At 38.6% G+C, this 21,399-nt stretch overlaps 1 protein-coding gene across 7 annotated transcripts in view; it reads right to left on the reverse strand.

The window, feature by feature from the left end:
• Nucleotides 1–21,399, reverse strand: part of ago4 (argonaute RISC component 4) — a 35,558-nt gene that overhangs the window by 12,802 nt on the left and 1,357 nt on the right. For 4 of the 7 annotated variants that reach the window (XM_042506061.2, XM_042506058.2, XM_042506059.2 and 1 more), the window contains exons 2-10: nt 13,310–13,481; nt 11,937–12,057; nt 9,234–9,415; nt 8,170–8,306; nt 6,812–6,946; nt 5,839–5,926; nt 5,509–5,656; nt 4,173–4,292; nt 3,718–3,879 (exon numbers count right to left, since the gene is read on the reverse strand). In XM_042506061.2, the coding sequence (XP_042361995.1) occupies nt 3,718–3,879; nt 4,173–4,292; nt 5,509–5,656; nt 5,839–5,926; nt 6,812–6,946; nt 8,170–8,306; nt 9,234–9,415; nt 11,937–12,057; nt 13,310–13,481 (1,265 nt within the window). The remainder of the gene's footprint in view (nt 1–3,717; nt 3,880–4,172; nt 4,293–5,508; nt 5,657–5,838; nt 5,927–6,811; nt 6,947–8,169; nt 8,307–9,233; nt 9,416–11,936; nt 12,058–13,309; nt 13,482–21,399) is intronic. The other 3 variants (XM_042506064.2, XM_042506062.2, XM_042506060.2) reach the window with 1 other exon arrangement.

Consider the following 21,399-nt stretch of genomic DNA (forward strand, 5'->3'; position numbering starts at 1 on the left):
TCATTAGGTGAGTGCTCCTGCTTTGAGCTGTGAATACAAATTCAAAAGGGCAGTGGCTTTCAATTAAGTTAACAAGATTTACCAAAGGCCATTAAGAGCTTTTATTCTCCAAAACAAGTGACCACCATGAACTTCTTGAGTTGTGCGCCAAGAAAAGTTAAAAGCTTCTTCATCTCATTACAAGATTGTCTCAAAAGAATCTTCAACATGAAGTTTAGGGATTTAAAAACTACCTAAAGTGATTACAGGTTGTTGTCAATGATATACAAAGCGCATGTTACACAGGAAATAGACTGCTGCTTCTCCCATCTCACACGTACATGCAGTCGCTTCAAGCCGTATTCATTTTGTTTCTATGAATACTCTGATGTGACTGTATGTCCGCCAATATCAGCATGCCATTTTTAAATGAAAGATGTACTTCATTCATACCAAGGTATCATAGAAATGGGAAAAGCTTTCAGTCTACATTTAAGGGCATTTCACTGAAGGCGATTAGACTCGATGTCCCAGCAGGCAAGTGGCCAAGCCTTTCAGAAAGAGACTGTTGTGATAGGATCTTGGGTAAATTTATCAATGTATAGTTCGGGCAGCCAATATTTGGATTTAAGCTTGGCACTGGAACATAAAGATTTTTTTTTCCAAGCTGTGATTCTGCAAAGAACAATTGTAAATGTAGCAGAGAGTTTAAAGAGAAAAGCTGGCCCATACACTGAACCAATTTCCCTGTGGGGATCATTAAAGTTTCATCTTATCAGAGTAGAATCACCAAACGCTGCCTCTGAATGGGGTGTTATATTCCAGCACCTTTAGTTTTAATATGATCCTTTTCATTTGCAGATGGGAGATAAAAATCAAACAGGCTTTAAAAATGAATCTTTCAGACTTTAATGCTGGGTGGCTACGAGTCTTATCGTCGTCCTGCTGGCAGCACATTCATTCTTCCCCCCCTTACACACGATCCTTGAATCCCAAATCAGCCTCTTGCGCCTAACAACCTGTAAATGTAGGATTAAAAAGGTCTGCATTCCTATTAAAAATTGATCAAGATCTTTCGGATCCAGACAAGTGTGATAAGAAAAAAATGTTTACTTATTTCTTCAGCATGCACTATCCAATCTAACATTTCTCTAAGTAGCTGATTTGAGATTCAGTGGGTGAATCTCGGCAGTCTGCGGCGACCTCTACTCATCATCATCTCCAGTCCTTCACTTTCACAGATACTATTGAATGCAACGGGTGAAAACTTCAGCCATCATCTTTGTGCACTGTTATATTTACACACTTACTGTAGAAGCTGTGTTATTAGGCGGGTTTCCATTACGGATTTACACAAAACTTTTTTTTCTTTGAAATGTTAATAAAATAACGCTCCCAGAAGCATGATGATGGGTGTTCAAAACATTAGCAGGTTTATTCCTATTGCAGTCACCGCACTAGCTGTTATTTTTTCCAATGTAAGGTGACGTAGGTGCGTTATGCAAGCGATAATAGAAAGGCAAGCCCCTTATACATGGGAGTGGCTACGTAAGAGGGGTTTCAGGGAGGTGATAGTCCGCCATTTGAATTTGTGGATTCAAAACTTCTGGATGATCCGCTGAACTTTTGAAGAGTTCTGTGATGCAATAACACTTCTTGTGGTGTCTGTTGCATCACGTCTAAAGAATCCACTTCCTACTGATAAGCACATAGTCATAACATCAGGTTACCCATAAAAACCTAAAGCGTTTCCATTGCAGTTTTGCAAAATGTTTTTTATCAAACTGCCTGAAATACCACATCATGCAAGTGTAAAAACTTTCTTGCAATAAATGGGAGTTTTTTAAAACTGACGTTTCCATTAGGCGTATTTTATATTTGCAATTTCAATTTGCACAATTTGAGGGTTAATGGAAACCTTCCTATTCATAGGAAAGACTATTTAAAGAGAAGCATGAAGCAGACTGCAGAGATGCACCACAGGATTATAGCACGGGGAAAGTTCCAGGTTTTACAGGTTTGCACACATTCACGTTGAATTCTGTATCTAGTCACCACCGGAGTAAATAGAAACATTTAAATCAAAGACCAGTTAATTGACTGGTTCATACAGAGCATATGGAGTCGCAAAGTCAGAAGAGATGACTATTCTGTGGCGTTTTTTTACTATTCTGTAGTTGTGGAAATCACCAATATTATCACAATACAACAATACAAGTCATGATACAATATTATTGTGATTTTCAAAGTTTTGTACTTCAATAAAACATATATTGTGATTTACGTCCCCTTTTTTTTTTACAGCAAATTATGTCGCCAAAGAAAAACTTTCTTATTAGATGAAACAGATGCTGACAAAGTTCTCAGTCTTGTCATCTCACTTTAAATATATTTTTTTGCAGCAAAATTTATCTGATGATTGAAAAACGAATTCCTTTTATTGTTCTTGCTGGCTACCAAAAGTTTAATATGTATTTGAAATATTAATAATTAATATTTAACATTAAAAAATTGATATGTTGCATCAGTCAATTCATTCATCCAATTTTAATTTCACAAAGGCAATAATAACTTTTAAAAAATGCTAACAAATTATTAAAATTTATTGTCAATATTTTTTCTGCACCCCCACTATTCTGTATTCCCATTTCAAGTTTTTCTTCTAATCACATCCTCAATTTTATTCAACACAGAAACATGGGGCTGACAGCTCTCTTAATATAATAATACCCATGACCCTTGGCTGCTTTTGGTATAGAGAAGAAGCCAATCAGAGGCGTAAATTAGAGTTGCAGTAAAAATAATCTTTAACTGAGTGAGTGAGTTCATTTAGGATAGAGATTGTCTCATCACTATATTGTAGTCAATATTAAAATTTAACTTGCAATTAGCGGCATACATCAAATATTTTAAAGCTCTGTGGATTACTTATCCAAGTGAGCCTTGTGAGTCATAGTTAACGTCTCATCTTATGTTTTTATGCACACAGGCTTTTACATTACCTACAAACTTTATTAATTTACAGACAGCAGATATTTTATGAACAGTTACTCATATTTCATACTGATGTTTCAAAAGGACAAGTTTGATTACCATGTAAGCTGTAGAAGTGCTCCAACTGTCGGTCACCTCATAGTGTCAATAAAAATAACTAACAGGACTTTAATTCTCCTCCCTCTTTGCAACTCTATGCCATTAAGTGAAAAAATAGCTATTTTTAACCAACAATTTCAATTTTTATTAATCTCGAATTTTTCTCAGAAATGTGTGTTCACTTCAGAAAAAAAAATTGCCCTATTTTTCTGAATTGACAAGAATAATTTAGGATTAAGAAAAAGGTTTTTCATGGAAAGAAATTGCTGCTTGTTTTCAAAAATGAGACAATAATCTTGTGGATCAAAAAAATAATTTACAAGATTAAAATCTTGCAAAATCAGACAAACAATTCAGTTTTTTTCCCCATGAAATTTTCTCTCATGATTCTGAGATAATTTTGTTAATTCAGAAAAACTGGCAAATATTTGTTTTCTCAAAGGAATACTTTTCACTTCAGTGGATTATTTGATTATCAAAAAACAAAAAAAATTACATTATAAATTCTCATACACTTTCGATGAGTGACCTCTGCAAACCTGGATCTCCCCCCGTTGTCCCAGCATCCACTCTGTGATGCCCCCCACCCTGTGTTATCCCAGTTAGGTGTGCGCCCCTGGAGTGCAGCCCCTGCCCAGTACTCACCCTGCCACAGTCCCGCCCTGTGTCTGTACTCACCCGGCCCCCATACTGCAGCATGGGCGCTGGGAGGACACGCCCTGTCACTTCTGTCATGTCATTGTGCACGACAATGCCAAATTCCTTCAGGTAAGGGTCGGGGCCCCCGACCATGCTGTTACTTTTGACCTGAGAAGAGAGGAGAAAGTCAGGAAGAGGAATTGGAAGGTTGAGAAGACCTCAAAATTGTGAAGAATGAGTAAGAACGAATGCGGAGATGTACTCTTGTTTGTCATCTTATATGACAAACAAGAGTACAAGAGTTGTTTGATTTGTCTTGTCGATTTCGCTCATATTCAGCAAGACGGCAAGCCTGATTTCATATCAGAGGCTACAACTAAAAACTACAAGTCCTCTGAGAAAAATCAACCACATGCCAGCTGCTCCAGTTGCTTCCCACCATACGAGGGAACAGCACTCACCAGTCTGCTGATCTCCTCCTGTCTGTCGGGGGCTGAGCGAGCTGTAGCTTTGATCATGGTGGACGTCTGGTTGTCTGTCAGCTTCTTGATACAGCGCTGGCCCGCTACGATGTTACAGACCTACAGAGCAGACAGAAACATTTCAGATTAAGATTTTTTTATTAAACTCGAAACTGAAATAATGATATTTTAAGGACCAGTGTGTAAGATTTAGCGGGAGGACTGCCGATTGCAACCAGCTGAAACTAGAATTCCTTTAGTGATCTTCGTTCAGGAGGATTGTACCAGGAGCTGAATTATCCACAGAGGTCTCTTCCTCTCCAAAACAAACGGACCAAATGATTGACACCAGTAAAAACAATGAATAAAGCAGCTTCACGTTACAGATCAGTTTTTCTCTAACGCTGCTGAGCTCTTTGCAGACAGGTCTGCTGGCCCAGTACCTGCTGACGCCCGGGGAACACTGTCCTCATGAGCAGTGCTGCACAAGGGCAGAACATCAAAAGAAAAAAGGTTTGCCTATTTTTTCTGCATAATGTGCATGTTACAACAAAAAATCACTGTACAAATGGTCCTTTGATGGTCATATTGACATACTACCTGCCTTTCACTATAGGTTCAATGTTTATGTCTGTCACAGATATAAAAAGCATATAAATTCTTTTTTTTGCAACACATCCTGTTTCCGTTTCAAAATGAAAGCACTTTGACAATGTTTCTGCTAGCACGGCTACATAAATTAGTGGAGTACCAGCTTTTAGTTTTGGAAATACTAGATTTACATTCAGCAAGCAGCAGAAACGCTGCAGAAGTTCAGCGAGGTAGCCGTCACGCACACACAGACAGTGTGGCCTACCTTTGTTCTCTAATAACTTCAGCTCGAGATGTTCACGAGGTTTTTGCTGGGAACTGAACTACACCCAGAAGACTCACCCTCTCCCAAACAGACACACCTCGTGATTTAACTGGTAAAAACACTGAATAAAGAAGTATCACTTTATGAAAATCTTTGCGTTTTGTATGCTCTCATCCAAAGGGGCAGCTCACTACGATGACCTACACAAAAACATACATGGCCCTATCTGGCACCAGAATTTAGTTTGTTGGTTCTGAGCTACTGTAAAAACACTGCCGCTGAAAACTGCCAACTCCCTGGGCGAGGACCTGCTCCCTAAGTAAATATGTATGGTTCATTCTAAGGTAACGAAAACAGAACAATTGTTATTTTCAGCTGATTGTACACTAAAAAAAGCAAACTTATTAAATTATATTCCACTTCTGCCAAAACATACCCCTTAATCCTACACACTGGACATCAACACAGCCTCTGTCTCACCTCCAGTGGAAGGTAGGTGTGCTTCTGTTCCTGGCCTACTTGAAGACAGGGTAAATGTGGATATTTGAGCTGCAGATTGTACTTCTGCTTGAAATACTGAGCTACTGTGCACTCCATGGCTTGGCCGTTCTCGAGTTGTAGGGGGAACCTGTGAATAAATGGAAAATGTGAGTGAAACATACACAGTTCCTCATGAGCATGTAAAACACAAAAAGGAAAATATGACTTAAGATGCATTAACTGTATATTTACAAGGTACTTTGCACTACACGTACAATGCTGCCTTTGCTGACGTGCAGTATGAGGGTGAGCAAAGTGATGAGCACTTACGTTTGGTGGCTGGCAGGTCGGCGTGTCACATTGCACACACGGTACTTCCTCTTCATTTGACCACAGTGTGTGACCTCAACTTTCAAGCCTGTTTTTTTAAAAAAAAAACATTAAAGAAAAGAACTGTTACCGAGTTGAAGAAGCAGTTCCCTTTTCCACCCGACTGTATTTTCAAATATTTCAAAATATTTAAATTTAGCAGGTTAAAATTGTGCTTTTCTGTTCACCGTCAGTTGTTTAGGGGCCTTTATAAAGACAAATGCTGACAAGGCAGTTGATTGCATACAGGATGTGTTAGCTCTCTGTCGTTTCTCTTAACACATTTGTCACAACTCAAAACACACACACCGAAAAGAAGAATTTAGAGATCTTACAAGTGTCTGCTGTAGAAAATATGCAGCTGAAATTCCACAGTGTCAGAAAAATCCAATTATCTCCTGCAATGTTACTCTGTGTTTCTTTGTATATTTGCAGGTACAGAAGTGGAGATAAATGAAGACTGGAGCTGCTCAAATCAGCAGGACTTTCTTACATTAAAATAAATCTGTGATCTATGAATAAAAGCCATATTCAGGAGATCAATTGTGAACATTTGAGTGAATCTAATGGACATATTTTCTGATGTGAGTGGCTTGTTTCTGTCACTGTGAGGTTAGGAACAAGTGTGCAGCATTGTGTATGTGGTGGGTATCCAGTATGTAAGTGGGTGTAGCTTCGTATACATTGCATAAAAACAAACATGCATGTTGCTTGAAGGCCCACACCTCTGTGTAATCTCTGCTGATACACTGAGTCACAGAAGTTGTGTATATAATGTGTCTGTTAAGTTTAGCGCTTTTCACTTGATGGAAAAAACAAGTGTGTGTGTGTGTGTGTGTGTGTGTGTGTGTGTGTGTGTGTGTGTGTGTGTGTGTGTGTGTGTGTGTGTGTGTGTGTGTGTGTGTGTGTGTGTGTGCTGGAATTGAGCACTCACCTCTTATTTCCTTGGTGAATTTGACGCGCTGCGAGTCTGTCAGTGGTTTGGTCTGTTCGTTGATGTTCTGTATATCGAGCACCTCGCACATGAACTCGATCACAGGCTGAGCGCGGTAGAAAGCTGTGGCTGACACTGAGGGAGAACAACAGATACGACATTATTCAGAATATTGGCCCCATAAATCAATAACTTAAAACAATACAACAGAGCCAAATGAGTTAATGATACTGGATATAATAAGAAGAGTGTGGTCATATTGTAGAATTGGAGAGTGGGGATGGAGCAGTAATAAATGGAGCTTTAAAGCATCTTCTTGCTGACAAAAATAATGGACTGATCTCATCAGCAACATCTATGGACTGCTAAACATCTTTCCACAAGAAGGACTTTTATAAAGGCTTTTGAGACACAGACAGTGACTTACTGTCATATAAAATTCGTTTTTTCATATGTGCTCCAGACATTGGGCGTTTTTGGACTGAACAGTTCTGCGGACTCTCTGAGAGGAACTTTATGGAAATACTGTGTTTGGTTTGGGCAAGGGTTGGTGCACGGGTGGCATGCAGGAGGCAGGACGTGACACAAAAAGCACGCTGTGGAAATTGTCCATGATGGCTATTACGGACAGAAGTTCCAGGATTTTGTCGTCTCTCCTGTTAGACATTTTTGTTAGCGTCTTCGTGTAAAATGGCCTCTCTTCTTCACCCTCGGATGTTTGTATTCTTCCAGTTTTGTGCCAGTCGCACGAGACACAACATCAACACACCCACTTTTCCCAGACAATGACATAGTCTACTCACACACGGGTTCAGTTTCACATTACATGGACTTTTTACAAGCTAGCTGGCGAGAAATAATTCCATTTTATTTCCCGTCTAACTGATTAAAACATATGTATTCTCACATACAGCTCCTCTGGGTCGTGTGTCAATAAGTTCAGGGTCATAGTGCATATGTTTAAAAGGGGCTATAGAGTGAGATTGTTGGTGTTTCTGGTCTTGGTGTTAAGCAGACATCACAACTACCTCTTCACTCTAAATAGATTTAGGAACTGGCTTTAGTGCCAAAATGCGTTGTGAAATATGCGAGTTTTACAATTTCAACTGACTTAACGGTTGTTTACACTGGCGTCAGCCTTGTGTTTGGAAAAAGGAAATCAAGAGCGATTCACTGCTGGAGGAGAGACACTGGAATACAATCCCTGAAATTTAATTTAAGTAACAGATACTGTTTTGAAGGTTTATCAATATGTCATAACCATAGGTCATAAAACTGCATGATCTGTTAATATTATAAGAGACAATTAAACAACAAAGAAAGATTTTAAGATCACAGGTTGAAGCCGATGAGCTTACCATCGATGTTAAGCATCATGTTCCACATGGCAGGACGGACGGACTGATGGAAACCAAACCACACCTCCCTGCCTCCACCCAGGGGATGATAGTAGCCCTCCGGCGGGGAGAAAAACGAACGCCCCACAGGAGTGTACCTGTGTGCACAAAGACAAAGATCAAATAATGAACCAAATTAATCAACTTAGAGTCAAACTACCTCAATAAATGAAATGTCAACAAGATCATTTTTTTAAATAATAAACCAGATTAAAGTTTAGATTTGATTGTTGTGGGAAAATGTTTGGGTTCAACAGCTTGAGGTGGAAGTTTCTGTGGACGCATACACAAAATATAGCTAGAACTCAAAATACAACACTGGAAGACCATTTAAGTTCTCCAGGCCCACTGGATACGTACAGGAGACGCCTCCTGCTTCCACTTCACAAGTATAATGCATCTCGCAATTAAGAAAGCAAAAGCAATAACACTTAAATGTTCTCTGGGGAGGAGTGTTGTCAGACACTTATAATACCAATCTGAGTGTGTAAAAAAACACAGTGGACGTGAATCAGCGGTGCACTATTACTCGTAGGGATTACACTGCAGCCTTTTTTGCCACAGTGGCTCAATCGATCTCTCTCAATACTGGACCAATCACAAAAATTGTCATCCTCACTAGTTAATTTAAAAAAAAAAAACATGGGAAAAAGGGTCCAGGTTAAAACATAACAGTTGCCTGTTCATCATCTGTGTGCGATGAACTGATTTCTCACATTTTTCTGTCATAATTTTAGTGTGATGTGACATTCAAATCAAAGTGTTCAGAAATTTTAAAATCCCTTTATGGAGATGGACAGACAAATCAGGAAAGCAGTGCCCTGTGGTTCAGATCTTACTGAAGCTGTTAAACTCAATGAAACTTTCATGAAAATGTAATTTGACTGTAATATGATTTGGTCAGGAAGACACAGGATGGCAGGAAATTAAAGTTATACAGACAAATGAAAGATGAAAAGCAATAACTCTGTTGACAGATGTGAGAAAGATGTGGGCGGTGTGTTTGAGGTGACGAGTGTCGATACCTCATGGAAGGAAGATGCCGTGTGATGACATCCAGAGCCTGAACAGAGTCTTCGGGGACCTCGTTTAGGTGACCGGACAGGGCTTCCAGCAGCATCTGAAGACTGACCACAGACACCCACTGCAAAGACACCTTAAACGTCTGATCTTTCCCCTCACCAGGCAGAGTCACCTCCAGGTCCACCTAAAGATGGAGAGAGAGGACAAAGGGAGGGGACAAATACAAAAGATGAGGAGGGAAATGGATTGATGAACAGGTGGCGAGGAGATAAAAGGCAATAAAGACCGAAGGGCAAAGTAGATTGGGATAAAGACGGCAACACGGAAAGAATTCTTGATGAACTGGTTTGTCCTTGACACGACAAAAGACATTTAGACTTTAAATTAGCAAAGCAACACAGAGTCAACGCATGTAGGCAAGAATCCAAAAACTGGGGGAAAAATGTACTTAATTCTGATGTCAATTTGCTCTATGAGCAGTAAAGTAGTAGTTTTTAGTAATACACAAAGTTTTTCCATTTTTTTTAAACAAAAATACACTTTCAATTTCACTACTTTTGTTTTAGCTATTAGTATTGGAATCTTTGAGCCCTGAGCAAACTGGTTAAATTTCAAAAACTTGGGGACAAAGGGGCAAAGAGCTACTAGGCCAGAAATGTCCCACAGTTTCCAAGAAATTATAAATATATTATATAGAGAGAAATATTTCTAAATCTAAACTATGTTTATAATTATCATCATTATTACATTTAAATTATTTTAGAGAATTATCATTTTTAAGCACTTTTTTCAAGTCATATCCTTTTTTTTCTACTCTCCCATTTTCTTGTGTGTGTGTGTGTGTGTGTGTGTGTGTGTGTGTGTTTTGGTTTCTTTATTTGCTAATTTTAAGTCAAATTTTTTCTACTTTTTACAAATTTCTGTCTAATTTTTGGGTCATTTCTCCTTTGGTTGCTCATTGCCTTCTTTCCATGTTTTTTAAAGAAATCAAGCCTATTTGCCCAGGTTTCAAAGGGTTAAGTAAACCATGAAAACTAAGACATCGGGGCCTATTTCAGCTATGTATAGCATTCATTTTAACAGCCAAGGTGCACTGCTATCTATAATCTGAATTTGGCAAGTTGGAGAAGCGAGCAGCTTCAGCGGAGACTAATTAGAGCAGTGATGTCACTGCAGCAGACAGATGTTGTGAGACATTAAGCAGCAAAACTAAAAACTGTGGTTATAAACTTGAAAGAGAAAGAAGGACTTAACTTTGAGCCTCTGAAAAAAAATCAGTGAAGTTACACTGCTCCTCATGCATGAATGCCCACAGCATAGCTTTTAATCTGGAGTTGAAGAGCAGCTCTGCAGAGAATGTTATTAATATTTCCCTCATTAATGATGTATTATTCAACCCATTTGCAACCCATCCACACATCCTTGTGTGAACATGAGTGCATGCGTGTTGTGAATCCACCTATGTAAGCACATCTTACAATCTGAATATGCACCTTTAAATTAGCATTTAATTTATTAACAGTTTTTTGTTGGTCAAAAGCACAATTGGTTTTTGCTGTCAAATAAAAATGCGTCAACAATGCATGTGACCACACATCATTTTAAGACCTGCAGTCCATGGCTGCACAGATGTGTGCGAGTATGTTTGCTACTTGCTGGCAATGACTATTTCGCTGTGCTGTGTGTAAGATAAGGTCCTAATACCCTAAAACATCTCGACACTGTCAAGAAAGATATTAGTATTGATGTCTCCATTCATGATTAAATGTTAAAATTTGAAGATAAACGTCTCTTATTCCCAGAGATTTCATACAAATTACAGATTTTTTTTGTCAAACATCAATACTTACTGTCAGGTTTTCTCTATAACGCAGTGTAAGTATTAGAAAATAACTTCTAGAAAGGATCAAAAACTTCCTTTTTTAAAATTTGCATTAATTTATTTTATGTATACTCATTATGTAAAGGATATATAGGACATCAGTGCTAACTGATAACAAAAGTTGCTCCATGTGTTGAACTATCACATTTTTTCAAGGTAAAATCTTTTTTGAATAAGCACTTGGCAAGTGTAAACCAATAGACATCGACATATATAATAGAGATTGAGTTTGGACAGAAATTAAATATAATGTATTATTATTGTGACCCAAAATATCCTATATATGAATGTGTACCGTGGCCTTTCTCTACCTCTTTTTCTCTTACACATTTTTTTCTTACTTTGTGCTGTTTTAAATACTGTATGTATGGGTGGAGATGTTTGTCAGAGTTGACTGTAGTGTATCATTTTACTTTATTTGTTAAAAAAAGACTAGGCATCAATTAACAGAAAAGGTAAGTAAATGTAAGAGCATTCAAGAGACTGGGGTTAATCTCCATTACAGGTCCTAGTGCATCAGTGCTGGTCTCACATTCCTGGTCCAGACTTTCCAGACTGATCCAGCTGGCAACCGTTCACTTACAAACCCACAAACAATCAAAATAATCCACTAAACCATTTATGTGCCTGACACCTCCTGCCTAAAATATGAACAAATCCCAGTTTAAAGGCAAACCATTTCTCCTTTTCTGTATCCATTAGCACAAACTTGTTTTTTTAACAAGACATACACATATACTTTTCTTTAAAAAAAAAAAAAAGACACACAGATTAATGGGTGTTCATGCTCATGACATGAGGGTCCAGTGTGTGAAATACCAACCCTGTCTCTCCCAATTGGCAGTGGATGTGCTGTGTACATGTTCCTCTTCCCATCGTAACCAGGCTGTCGGTCTCCAAAGATCTGCATCTTGAAGTGCCGCACCATGGTGTCAACCACTTCCCTACAAGAGACGGGGACGACAGGATGACTGACTTAGCATTTCTGGTGACAACATTTCATACAGGACTCCCTAAAAACTTGACATGTCACCCAGGGGCGGTGCCTTACATCCTGCACTACACAGTATTGTGTGGCTGATCTGCATTCTCTCTTTTCTCTTTTTTTTTCATAAGCCTGATTTTGCACTAACCCCATGATTAAAAGTACAGGAAACCTCACTCCTAACTAAATTTATGAAGATATACTTACATTTTTGCTCCTTGTTCTGCTGCACGGCTGTACCACAGCTAGACTTCCCTTCAGATTTTGACTCCTACCTGACTGCTGATACATTTTCACATTAACTATCATAACTTTATTCTAAAACATTTGTACAACTTTTTTTTCTGAAACACAGTGACACTTAGATGGACTAAATTGTGTTCAAGAAGAAAAATCCATTTGTAAGTCCAAACAGGCTTACAAGGCAGACTGTCGGTTTCCATGTGAACAGGTGTGAGACCAGATATACAAATTATAGAAACACATGAACAGTATATTCTTTATGTTTTCATACTTTTAGTGAATTACCAGTCTAGTTAGTCTATTTTCTGCTTTAGAAATAAAACTATTTCATACTTTGCCATGCAGTCCAACTTCTCATTTTCATCAAACCAAAATAGGTTTTGTGATCTGCAATCTTGCAAAGCTGCATGCAGGTTATCATATTAAGTATAAACTTGCATTCAGCATGGGCTGAGACGGTCACAGAGCTTGCAGAAGCGTTCACAACTGTGTCCTGCAAAACCACACCCATCCAGGTAAAACATCAAGTTTTTAAGGAGTCCCAATTTCATACTGCAATAAAAACAAAATGCTTTTTTTTCTAATTTTGCCCATTACTTGGCATCTAAAATATCTTGTCCCTTAGAGACATGGTTCTCATCAGGCAGACTGTGGTTATTATAGTTGCAGATGCAATTGGCACCTAAATAAGATTACTTATGAGAAATCCTGAGAAAAAACCATTAGGTATAATAGGTGCAAACATCAGCTTATACCTTGTTTACCTTTTTTATTTTTCCTTTTAATTAAATGCCTTGATGTTACTTATAAAATTATTATGTCCATTATGTGCATTCCTTTAGGAAATTTATTAACAGGGACAGAAATAAATTACCACTATCGTACCTCATTAAAAATTGTCAAAATATACGACAAATTTTCTCAACCCCTTGCGCATTTTTTTGCTCAAACCCGTCAGTAGGACCTACCTGTTGACCCTTCGAGGCCGTTTCTCAGGCTTGATGTCGATATCATAGTGATATACATCAATCTTGGGAATCTGCACCTGGAAGTGGTTCGCCAGGAGCCTGATGGGTTTCCCCACCGTGCCGAGGCCGGGACGCCGCGGAGGCTGAAACAGAGAGGGAGGGGCGGGCGGGCCTGCAGAGAGAGAAAAGTGATTGTAAATTACCACCATCTTAAAAGTTTATGGGCTTTTGTTTACATTGTTTACATGCAAGTCACTACTTTGCATAATGAGAATATCAGTAACTTTCCTCATTTTAAGTGTTCATATAACTAGGGCTGCAAAATTAATCGAAATATTATGAGTGCAATATTCAAATCACAGGAGCTCCACTTATTTGATAAAGGTAAAATGTCTCACAACATACCATTATAAATGACACATTGTAGTGCAACAGAGATGTCCCTTTTATCAAATCACACTCCAGACCCCAGCAAAGATTACATTAACATCAATTTTATGTTTTTTTCAGTGAAAATGAAATAAATTGAAAAAGTCCCATTCCCACTGAACTTGCAATTCATATCACAATTGCAAAATCCTTTAACGTAGCCCAATCACACTTTGATTTCTTTGCATATCCTGCAGCCCTGCGACTTTCATCCAATTCCTCCTCTCAGTGAAAGCTAAACCTACCAGACTCTTAAGGGAAACGAATGGATTCCTCGCCACAAAAGGACGAAGCTTCAACACAAGCATGTTTGGCATTTATTTTGAATGCGAACAAAGGTGGCAGCAGTGAAAGCGTGTGCCATTATCTCTGCATTACATGTCACATTTTAAAAGATGAATGTACGCGGCGTAACGCCAAGCTTGTTGCAAACTGTCTCATCAGTGACACCTGCTTGAATGCACTGAAATGGCCTCAGAGACCCTGAGGCGCACATATACCGCTTGATTGATCCGTAACTCTGGCCCCTGGCCTACATGGGTCAACAAGGGGCTGGCGAAACAATGACCTGCAATTATCCTTCAGCCCGCCCCCAGCTCCACCCAGACATACAGGGCGCCCACCCCTCACGCAGAAACAAAGACCGAGCTCGTCTCAGACAGACAGCAGCAGGGCCATATGGAGGGGGTGCTGCACGGAGAGTCTGGGATTACCGTTACACGCAATCGCATGCATGCATCTCACTCACATACACATTACGTACATACATGCACAGGTACATAACACAGGTCGGTCTTGTATTTTAGCGTAAAAAGCTGCAGGCATAGCACATACTGTATATGCTCAGTACTTCATCAAGTGACTCAATAAAAACACATTTATCTCACACATCAACACTACTAACAGTATAAACGAGTGTCTGCAAAATGTTCAAACAGTAAACGCGTACGGCACATCTTGGCTCTGAATTTAGTTGCAACAAAAGAAGACAAAAGGCAGAAAATATATTTACAAACGATATTAAAATAACCTTGTGTTGGTGGTATGGAGAGGAGGTTGGAGGAGGCTGCTTAAAGCTTTTGTTAACTGACAGCTAAGGGACTGTGGGGGTCCTCCTGAACTCCATGCACCCACACGCTCCAGTTAGCAAGTGAAGCGCGAGAGCACGGACAATCAGGACCCTCCCCATCGCTTCCTGAAAACACGCTTCCTAACATGCCCTCAACTAGTCTGGGCCCCAAATCACCTCCCCTGCTCCCTGCTACTCCCCTCCTTCTCCGCCTCCTCCTCCTCATCCATCACACAAACAAACCATTAGCCTGATTGTGTTATCATTCAGCTTTTCCATAGCGTTATTATGCTTATGATACAATCTCGGGAAAAAAAGGTGTTAGTCTGTTTTTGTCTTTGTCACGACTTGGATTAAAACCATCTGATGATTCACTCCACTTTGTCCTACTGGCCTTGTTACCGATGGCAACAAAAGGCCTACCAAGCACCCTGTGTCTGTAATTTCACATTATGTGTCACAAGCATTTCAAGTGGATTCAATAGTAATTCAGGTGCATTCCTTTATGCCTCTGTTATGGTGCGTTGTGTTGATAGTGTCTATGGAAAGTTTTGCGAGCAGCAAAATGTGTTTGTATAACATTCTGTGTTTGGTTGTATGTACATGTGTGGGTGAGCAAAGCAATTTTAATAAAATGCAATCTGATACGACACTGCAACCGCAAACTCTGACCACAGAAATTACCATATGCTTGAGACAAACCCCATTTCATACAAATACAATACTATTATGCTTTTCCATGTCTTATATATAGTGTTAAGATGAAGTACGTTTATATAAAAGGTGGCCAAAGACTCAAATAATGAGGTAAATATGTGTGGAAGTAATTTCTGTAAGAAAAACTCATGATACTATGATATTGTACTTGTGTTTTGGTTTCTCTGCTTGCTGGGTGCACATACAGGTACTACAGAAAGGGCTTTACAGTGAGCTCAAGGCCCTCCTCTTCCACCAAAACCAGAGCTGTAACTATATATAGCTGCCTCAGCTGCCACACTACCACAGTAGATATGCGTGTCTCAACACGAAATGCCTGAACCCATCCTTCCTCCACAACACATCTATTTACCACAGCAAACACCAACCAACCCAACTCTGTGGGGTTTAGATAAACAGTTTACAGCAGCAACTGACAATTATTTTTATATCTCGGTTAATGGATTAATTGGTAAGTAAATAAAATGTCAGTCAAAATGTCCTTAAGCCCAAGTTAATGTCTACAAATTTCTTGTTTGTCTGTCCAACAGTCCAAAACCCAAATATATTCTGTTTACTATCACATACGACAAATAAAAGCAACACACTCTCACAACTGAGAAGCTGGAGAGAGGAAGTGTCAGGCTTAAAAAAAAAATTTTTTTTTAAATTATTTATTTGATTATCAAAACAGTTGCAGATTAATTTTCCTTCCGTCAACTAGCAGATAATTAAAACCAGTCATTTCAGTGAAAAATTTGTTTCTAACTTGCACTATTTCACTTGACTGGGTTTGTTGTCTTACTTCACTCAACAGCACTGGCTCAGGTTATTTTATGAGTGCAGAAAAATGGCAACAAGTGGAAAAGGCTCATGGATATAAACACATACGTTCGATAAAACTGAAAGAATATAAATGTCTATATAAATACATGTTCTTGCCTTCTTCTCTGAGGAAAAAGTAACGCCTACACACTTACTCCATACCACACAAATTCAATGAAGACAACATTTCTCCCTCAACTTGCCTTCTTCTCTACCATCAACATTTAGCAAGTTCTTCAAATTCCCAAATTCATTCATATAATACTAGAGATGTCAGTCAGCTCCACCTTTGCGTAAAAAAAACCCAAAAAAAACAAGGACATTATTTTTTTCTTTTCTTATTTTTCTCTGTATTTTCTCTGTAAGTAAGCTTGGCTGTCTTGCAAAGTATTCTTTTTTTCGAGCTATTATGGCTGATGTTACTGCAACCTGCCTGTAGGAATGCAGCAGTATACTGATTTCAGGCTTACTGTGGCATGACAATTACTGCTTATCTACAGTATTGAAAAAATTATGCAACTGGACAAATAAACTCCCCTGTCCATCTCCTTTTCTCCTCAGACTATTTGCACACACTGCCATTAAAAAAGGGTTTCATGTTTGAGTTCATATAAAGTTTTTGTTGAACCAAAATTGTGAAAAACTGCCAAACACAAGCCATAAGGAACTGCTTCAAAGTCAATCAATTATATGTGGCTCCTGCCCCTGTATATGTGGGGCCATATCCACAATGCATATGTTTTTGAAGCCCTGACGAAGACCGTTTTTTGGTCGAAACATGATGGCTTTTTTAATGATTAAGCCACCATAATAAAGGCTTTTTTATGTAATGCTTACTTGTTTATTTTTATTATCCTGTTGTTTTCCGTCTTCCACAAGCACCGCCAACAAAGATATTCAGTTTAATTTCCTATATGACAAAGAAAAGCAGCAGAACTGCTCAGGTAAGAAACTGAAACCACATAATGTTTAGCTTTTTACTCTTTTTCCTTTTTTTTTTTTTTTTACTATTTATGCTCCAAAATTGACTATTTTTCTATCCACCAACTAATAATTTCATCTCTAGCTACATGACATCAAAACAAAAAGCAAAAAGCATAAAAAAGCATGAGTATTTTTTATCCAAATAAGCAACTTGAGTGAATCTTTGGGGTAAACGTTAGGTCAAATCAGTATTTTGTACAGCCGCTACACTGAGAAAAAAGTGAAACTTGGCCTATATTCATGTGACCAAGAATATTTTAGAGCCCTAAACTGTCATGGGGTAAGAGAAGGGGAAGCAGGAAGCGGACATAATAAAAAAAAAATCACCAAAAGTTTCTAATAAGAAAAAAATCAGAAGGACCATTACATGATCATGCAGGCCATCGAACACAGAACAAAGTGCTATTTAATCAGAAATTAAATTAAAGCCACAAATATGCAGGGAAACATTAAGTCCGTCTAGAAAACACCCTCTCTCAAGTGATTTCTTTTCTGAATACACCCTTCTTTCTTTGTCCAAAGCATATTTTGTCATAACTATGTGTTTAAACATCCCTTTAGCAACCTTGTCATGCATTATTAAAAAACACAGAGTTCAATTGAGCAGGTATGCAAATCCTTTTTCCTTGTTTGACAGAATAACTAATCAATAAAACATTTTAAATAGAGGTATATCACATAAAAAGACCTAAAGGTGGCATTTAAGCATCTTGTTAAGTGAGCTCCCTCCATAATTCTATGCTTTTGCTCCGAGTGAGACAGGGCTGCAGCTACTTTGAGTCACGGAGGAAGTGAAATTAGCTTTTCCTGGCACAGAAAATGACAGATCACGCATTGAAGCCAAACAAGTCTTTCTGCTCCCTATGTAGTCTGAGTGCATCTTTCATCTTGGCTACTAAATTGACCACCACTGTCTTCAAGGAGCAACACAACACGGTACAAAGATCATTGCCTCCCAGTGCAACAACGATGATTTTTTTCCCTCTTTACTGATCTACTGTTTAAAGAGATTGTGTGTGGTGTGCTCACATCTGACGAGAGAGGTTTACTACTCGTGCACTGTGGAGCCCACTAATGCTATGTGTGTCCCTGGTAACCACAGTGTGATCAAGCAGAGAGACAGCTGGGCTTAAGCTAAGCATGAGGATGATGGCTTGGCCTCGGCAATGAGTCAGAGACTAACAGCACTGAGCAGAGCGCGCGCTGAGAAACCCACACCTGCAAATCACCTGGATTAAAGGCACTACACATTGGACTGAGGAAAAGGCAGGAGGTACTGAGAGAACTCATTCACAAGAAGGGATTATACAGCCCTAGGTGTAGAGATTTTTAACTCTTAGCTGTGGCTTTAGGAGCATCTGATTTTAACTTTTATTGATGAGTTCAGATAAAAACAGCAGTATTTGTTATTTACATTAATTTTACCTCTGCGGTTCATATTCACTGGCAAACAAATAGCCAATGGATGCATTTCTTGACTGTAAGTGCAGCTGCTGAAATAACACACATGTACAGTCTGTGTGCAATAGCTCGTGCTGAGATTATTGTCAATCACTCCCAAATTCTACCAGAAGCACCCATTTCTGTATAATTGTGCAGTGGAGCCAAATAATTCAGTATAATCATGAATTTCTCGCTCAAGTTTAAACATTTGCTTGAGTGGGCTCAACTTTCCCTCAATTCATGTCACTTACAGTTAACTGTTGTCTTTATAGCTCTATTTACGCCTTTCCTGTGTTGCATTTTGTGTCAACTACAAATGTTCTGACCAATTTCCCCGACATTTAAACAGAAATTTAAACTTAGATCAGTTAACTAGTCTAAAAGTAAGAAAACAAACTTGTGTTCAGGTCTTCACCGTGCCCTTATCCTGTGAGGTTTTTTAAAGTGTATATCTTAAATAATAATCTAAACTTTAAACTTCTAACAAATTTCATATAGTTTTCTTCACAGAAATGAATGAAATGTTCAGATAAAGCATACCATATTTTAATAAAGAAGTTTTCTTGCAATCATTAAAATCTACAAGGCCTTGCGACACCACATAAAGCTTTGTCGATCCCTAATGGGAGTTGGAACACGGCAGTTGTGAACCAGTAACGAAATTATTAAGACCACTTTGAAACCGCTTATAACATTTTGTAATAAACAAATATTAAATAACGCTGAAATATGCAGCGTTTTGCACCGTGAACTATAAACATTGCACATCATCCTACAAACCATGACTCACTAAATAAAAGTCAAAAAATAACATTTTTATCTTTAGGAAACCAGCTTGATTATTCCAACTGCATTTCAATGGGTGAATGCAATCCCATAAAATAGTTATACACTTAATTGGCTAAGATTTCTGACGCTGACTAGAAATGGTGGAAACATTTAATTGACCAGAAGACTAACTGCACATATCCCTCGTGTTAACTACTTCAGTTTGGATCAAAAAAACACTTTAACAGTTGCACCTAAACAATAGCAACAGATTAGAGGAGCTAAGAGGAGCTGGTGAAGACACCCCAGGTCTACATCACATCATTACACACACACACAACACGTTTTGGCAGCCGTGTCTAAGCAACTCCAGCCACACTGAAGCAAAGACCAAAAAGTGCATGTTTATGAAGAAATTCTCTTCAACCAATGTACTTTTTAATGGAAATTTGCACTGTGAACAATGTGTTCTCCAGTGGGGCCTTCTGTGTAGCACTGGACATTATTGGTGATTTGTTTAAAGGATTACTTCACCCATTAAATGACCTTTGTATATCAATTAGTCATGCCTTGTTAACTTGAATTCATGAAGAAAACTTTGCTTTTCTCACATGCCTCAACAGAAAGCAGCGTACATATTGATTTATGGGGGACCATGTTCAACAACAGCAAAGCTACACACACAACTTCTGCAGTATAATACAATTGTCATTTATCCAGTTGTATTCTCAGCACCGTACAAACACATGCAAACTGTAATATTCAAAAGTAAACTGAAAGTCAATGTTATTTATGCTCACCTCAAAGGCAGACTGAAATAAGTTTTTTTTTGTGACAATGCATGTGATTGGGAAGCACTGAGCATAGGACTAGTTAAATGAGACTTGGATTATACTGTGTGAGTAGTGTGAGCTTGTAAACAGAGGTTTTGATATAGTTTTGTTATTAAAATTTCGTTGTTTGTCCCCAATAAATCAATATATTCGTGCGAGAAAAACAAAGCTTCCTGCACAAATTTGAGGCAACACAGAACGACTGATTTATAAATAGTCATTTTGTGGGTGAAATATTCCTTTTAAAGAGCAATACAGAATTGTTCTTTTATCACTTTACATCTCACATAATACAAATACTGATTAAAGTTAGGCATTTGAAAAGGTTTAACTTGATTTGCACATTAATTCCACTAAGGCTCGTGTGAATATGCCTAGTAGTGACACTAGTACTGAAGAAAAAAAAAATCATACTGCTGTATCCTCATTTCTCATTATTAATAAAAGTAAATAATCTCTGCAAAATAAATCTACACCAACGGTACACCTGTACTAAATCCTAGTCCTCCCTGAGAAATGCAGCCGGCTCGTGGAGATCCTGGAAGTACCAGGTGAATTTTGCAGCTGCTGTTATTATCAGAGATAAGAACTTGATGGCTTGCACTGATTATGTGAAGCTCACACACCTGTGGATGGTTGTACAATACTGTTGCCCCTAAACATTCCTCTGGACGCTCTCACGGCACAATGCATCAGTGTCCTCCTTAAATAATGCATCTAGGTTTTCTAAATGCCACTATCTTTCTACTAGAGCAGTGATACTGAACGTACGGCCCCCAGGCCAAATCTGGCCCCTAATAGGGTGCTGGGTGGCCCACCTACCATTTTCTAACATTTACCTTTAGCATACATAAGATACCAGAGTGCATAAAACAGCATTGAAATAGAGCTTGTTCATCAAAAAAGTGCCAGTGGAGGATCCCCTCCGACTGAGGTCCTAGCTAAGCCCCTAATGTCCTAAAATCCCAGAAATGTCCTAAAATCCTAGAAATGTCCAAAGTCATACAATCATCTTAAAATCCTCAAAATGTTCTTGAACCCTA

The sequence above is a fragment of the Plectropomus leopardus genome, chromosome 17 (genome assembly GCF_026936395.1).
Source record: "Plectropomus leopardus strain MGB_pleo_1.0 chromosome 17, ASM2693639v1, whole genome shotgun sequence".
Lineage (NCBI taxonomy): Eukaryota > Metazoa > Chordata > Actinopteri > Perciformes > Serranidae > Plectropomus > Plectropomus leopardus.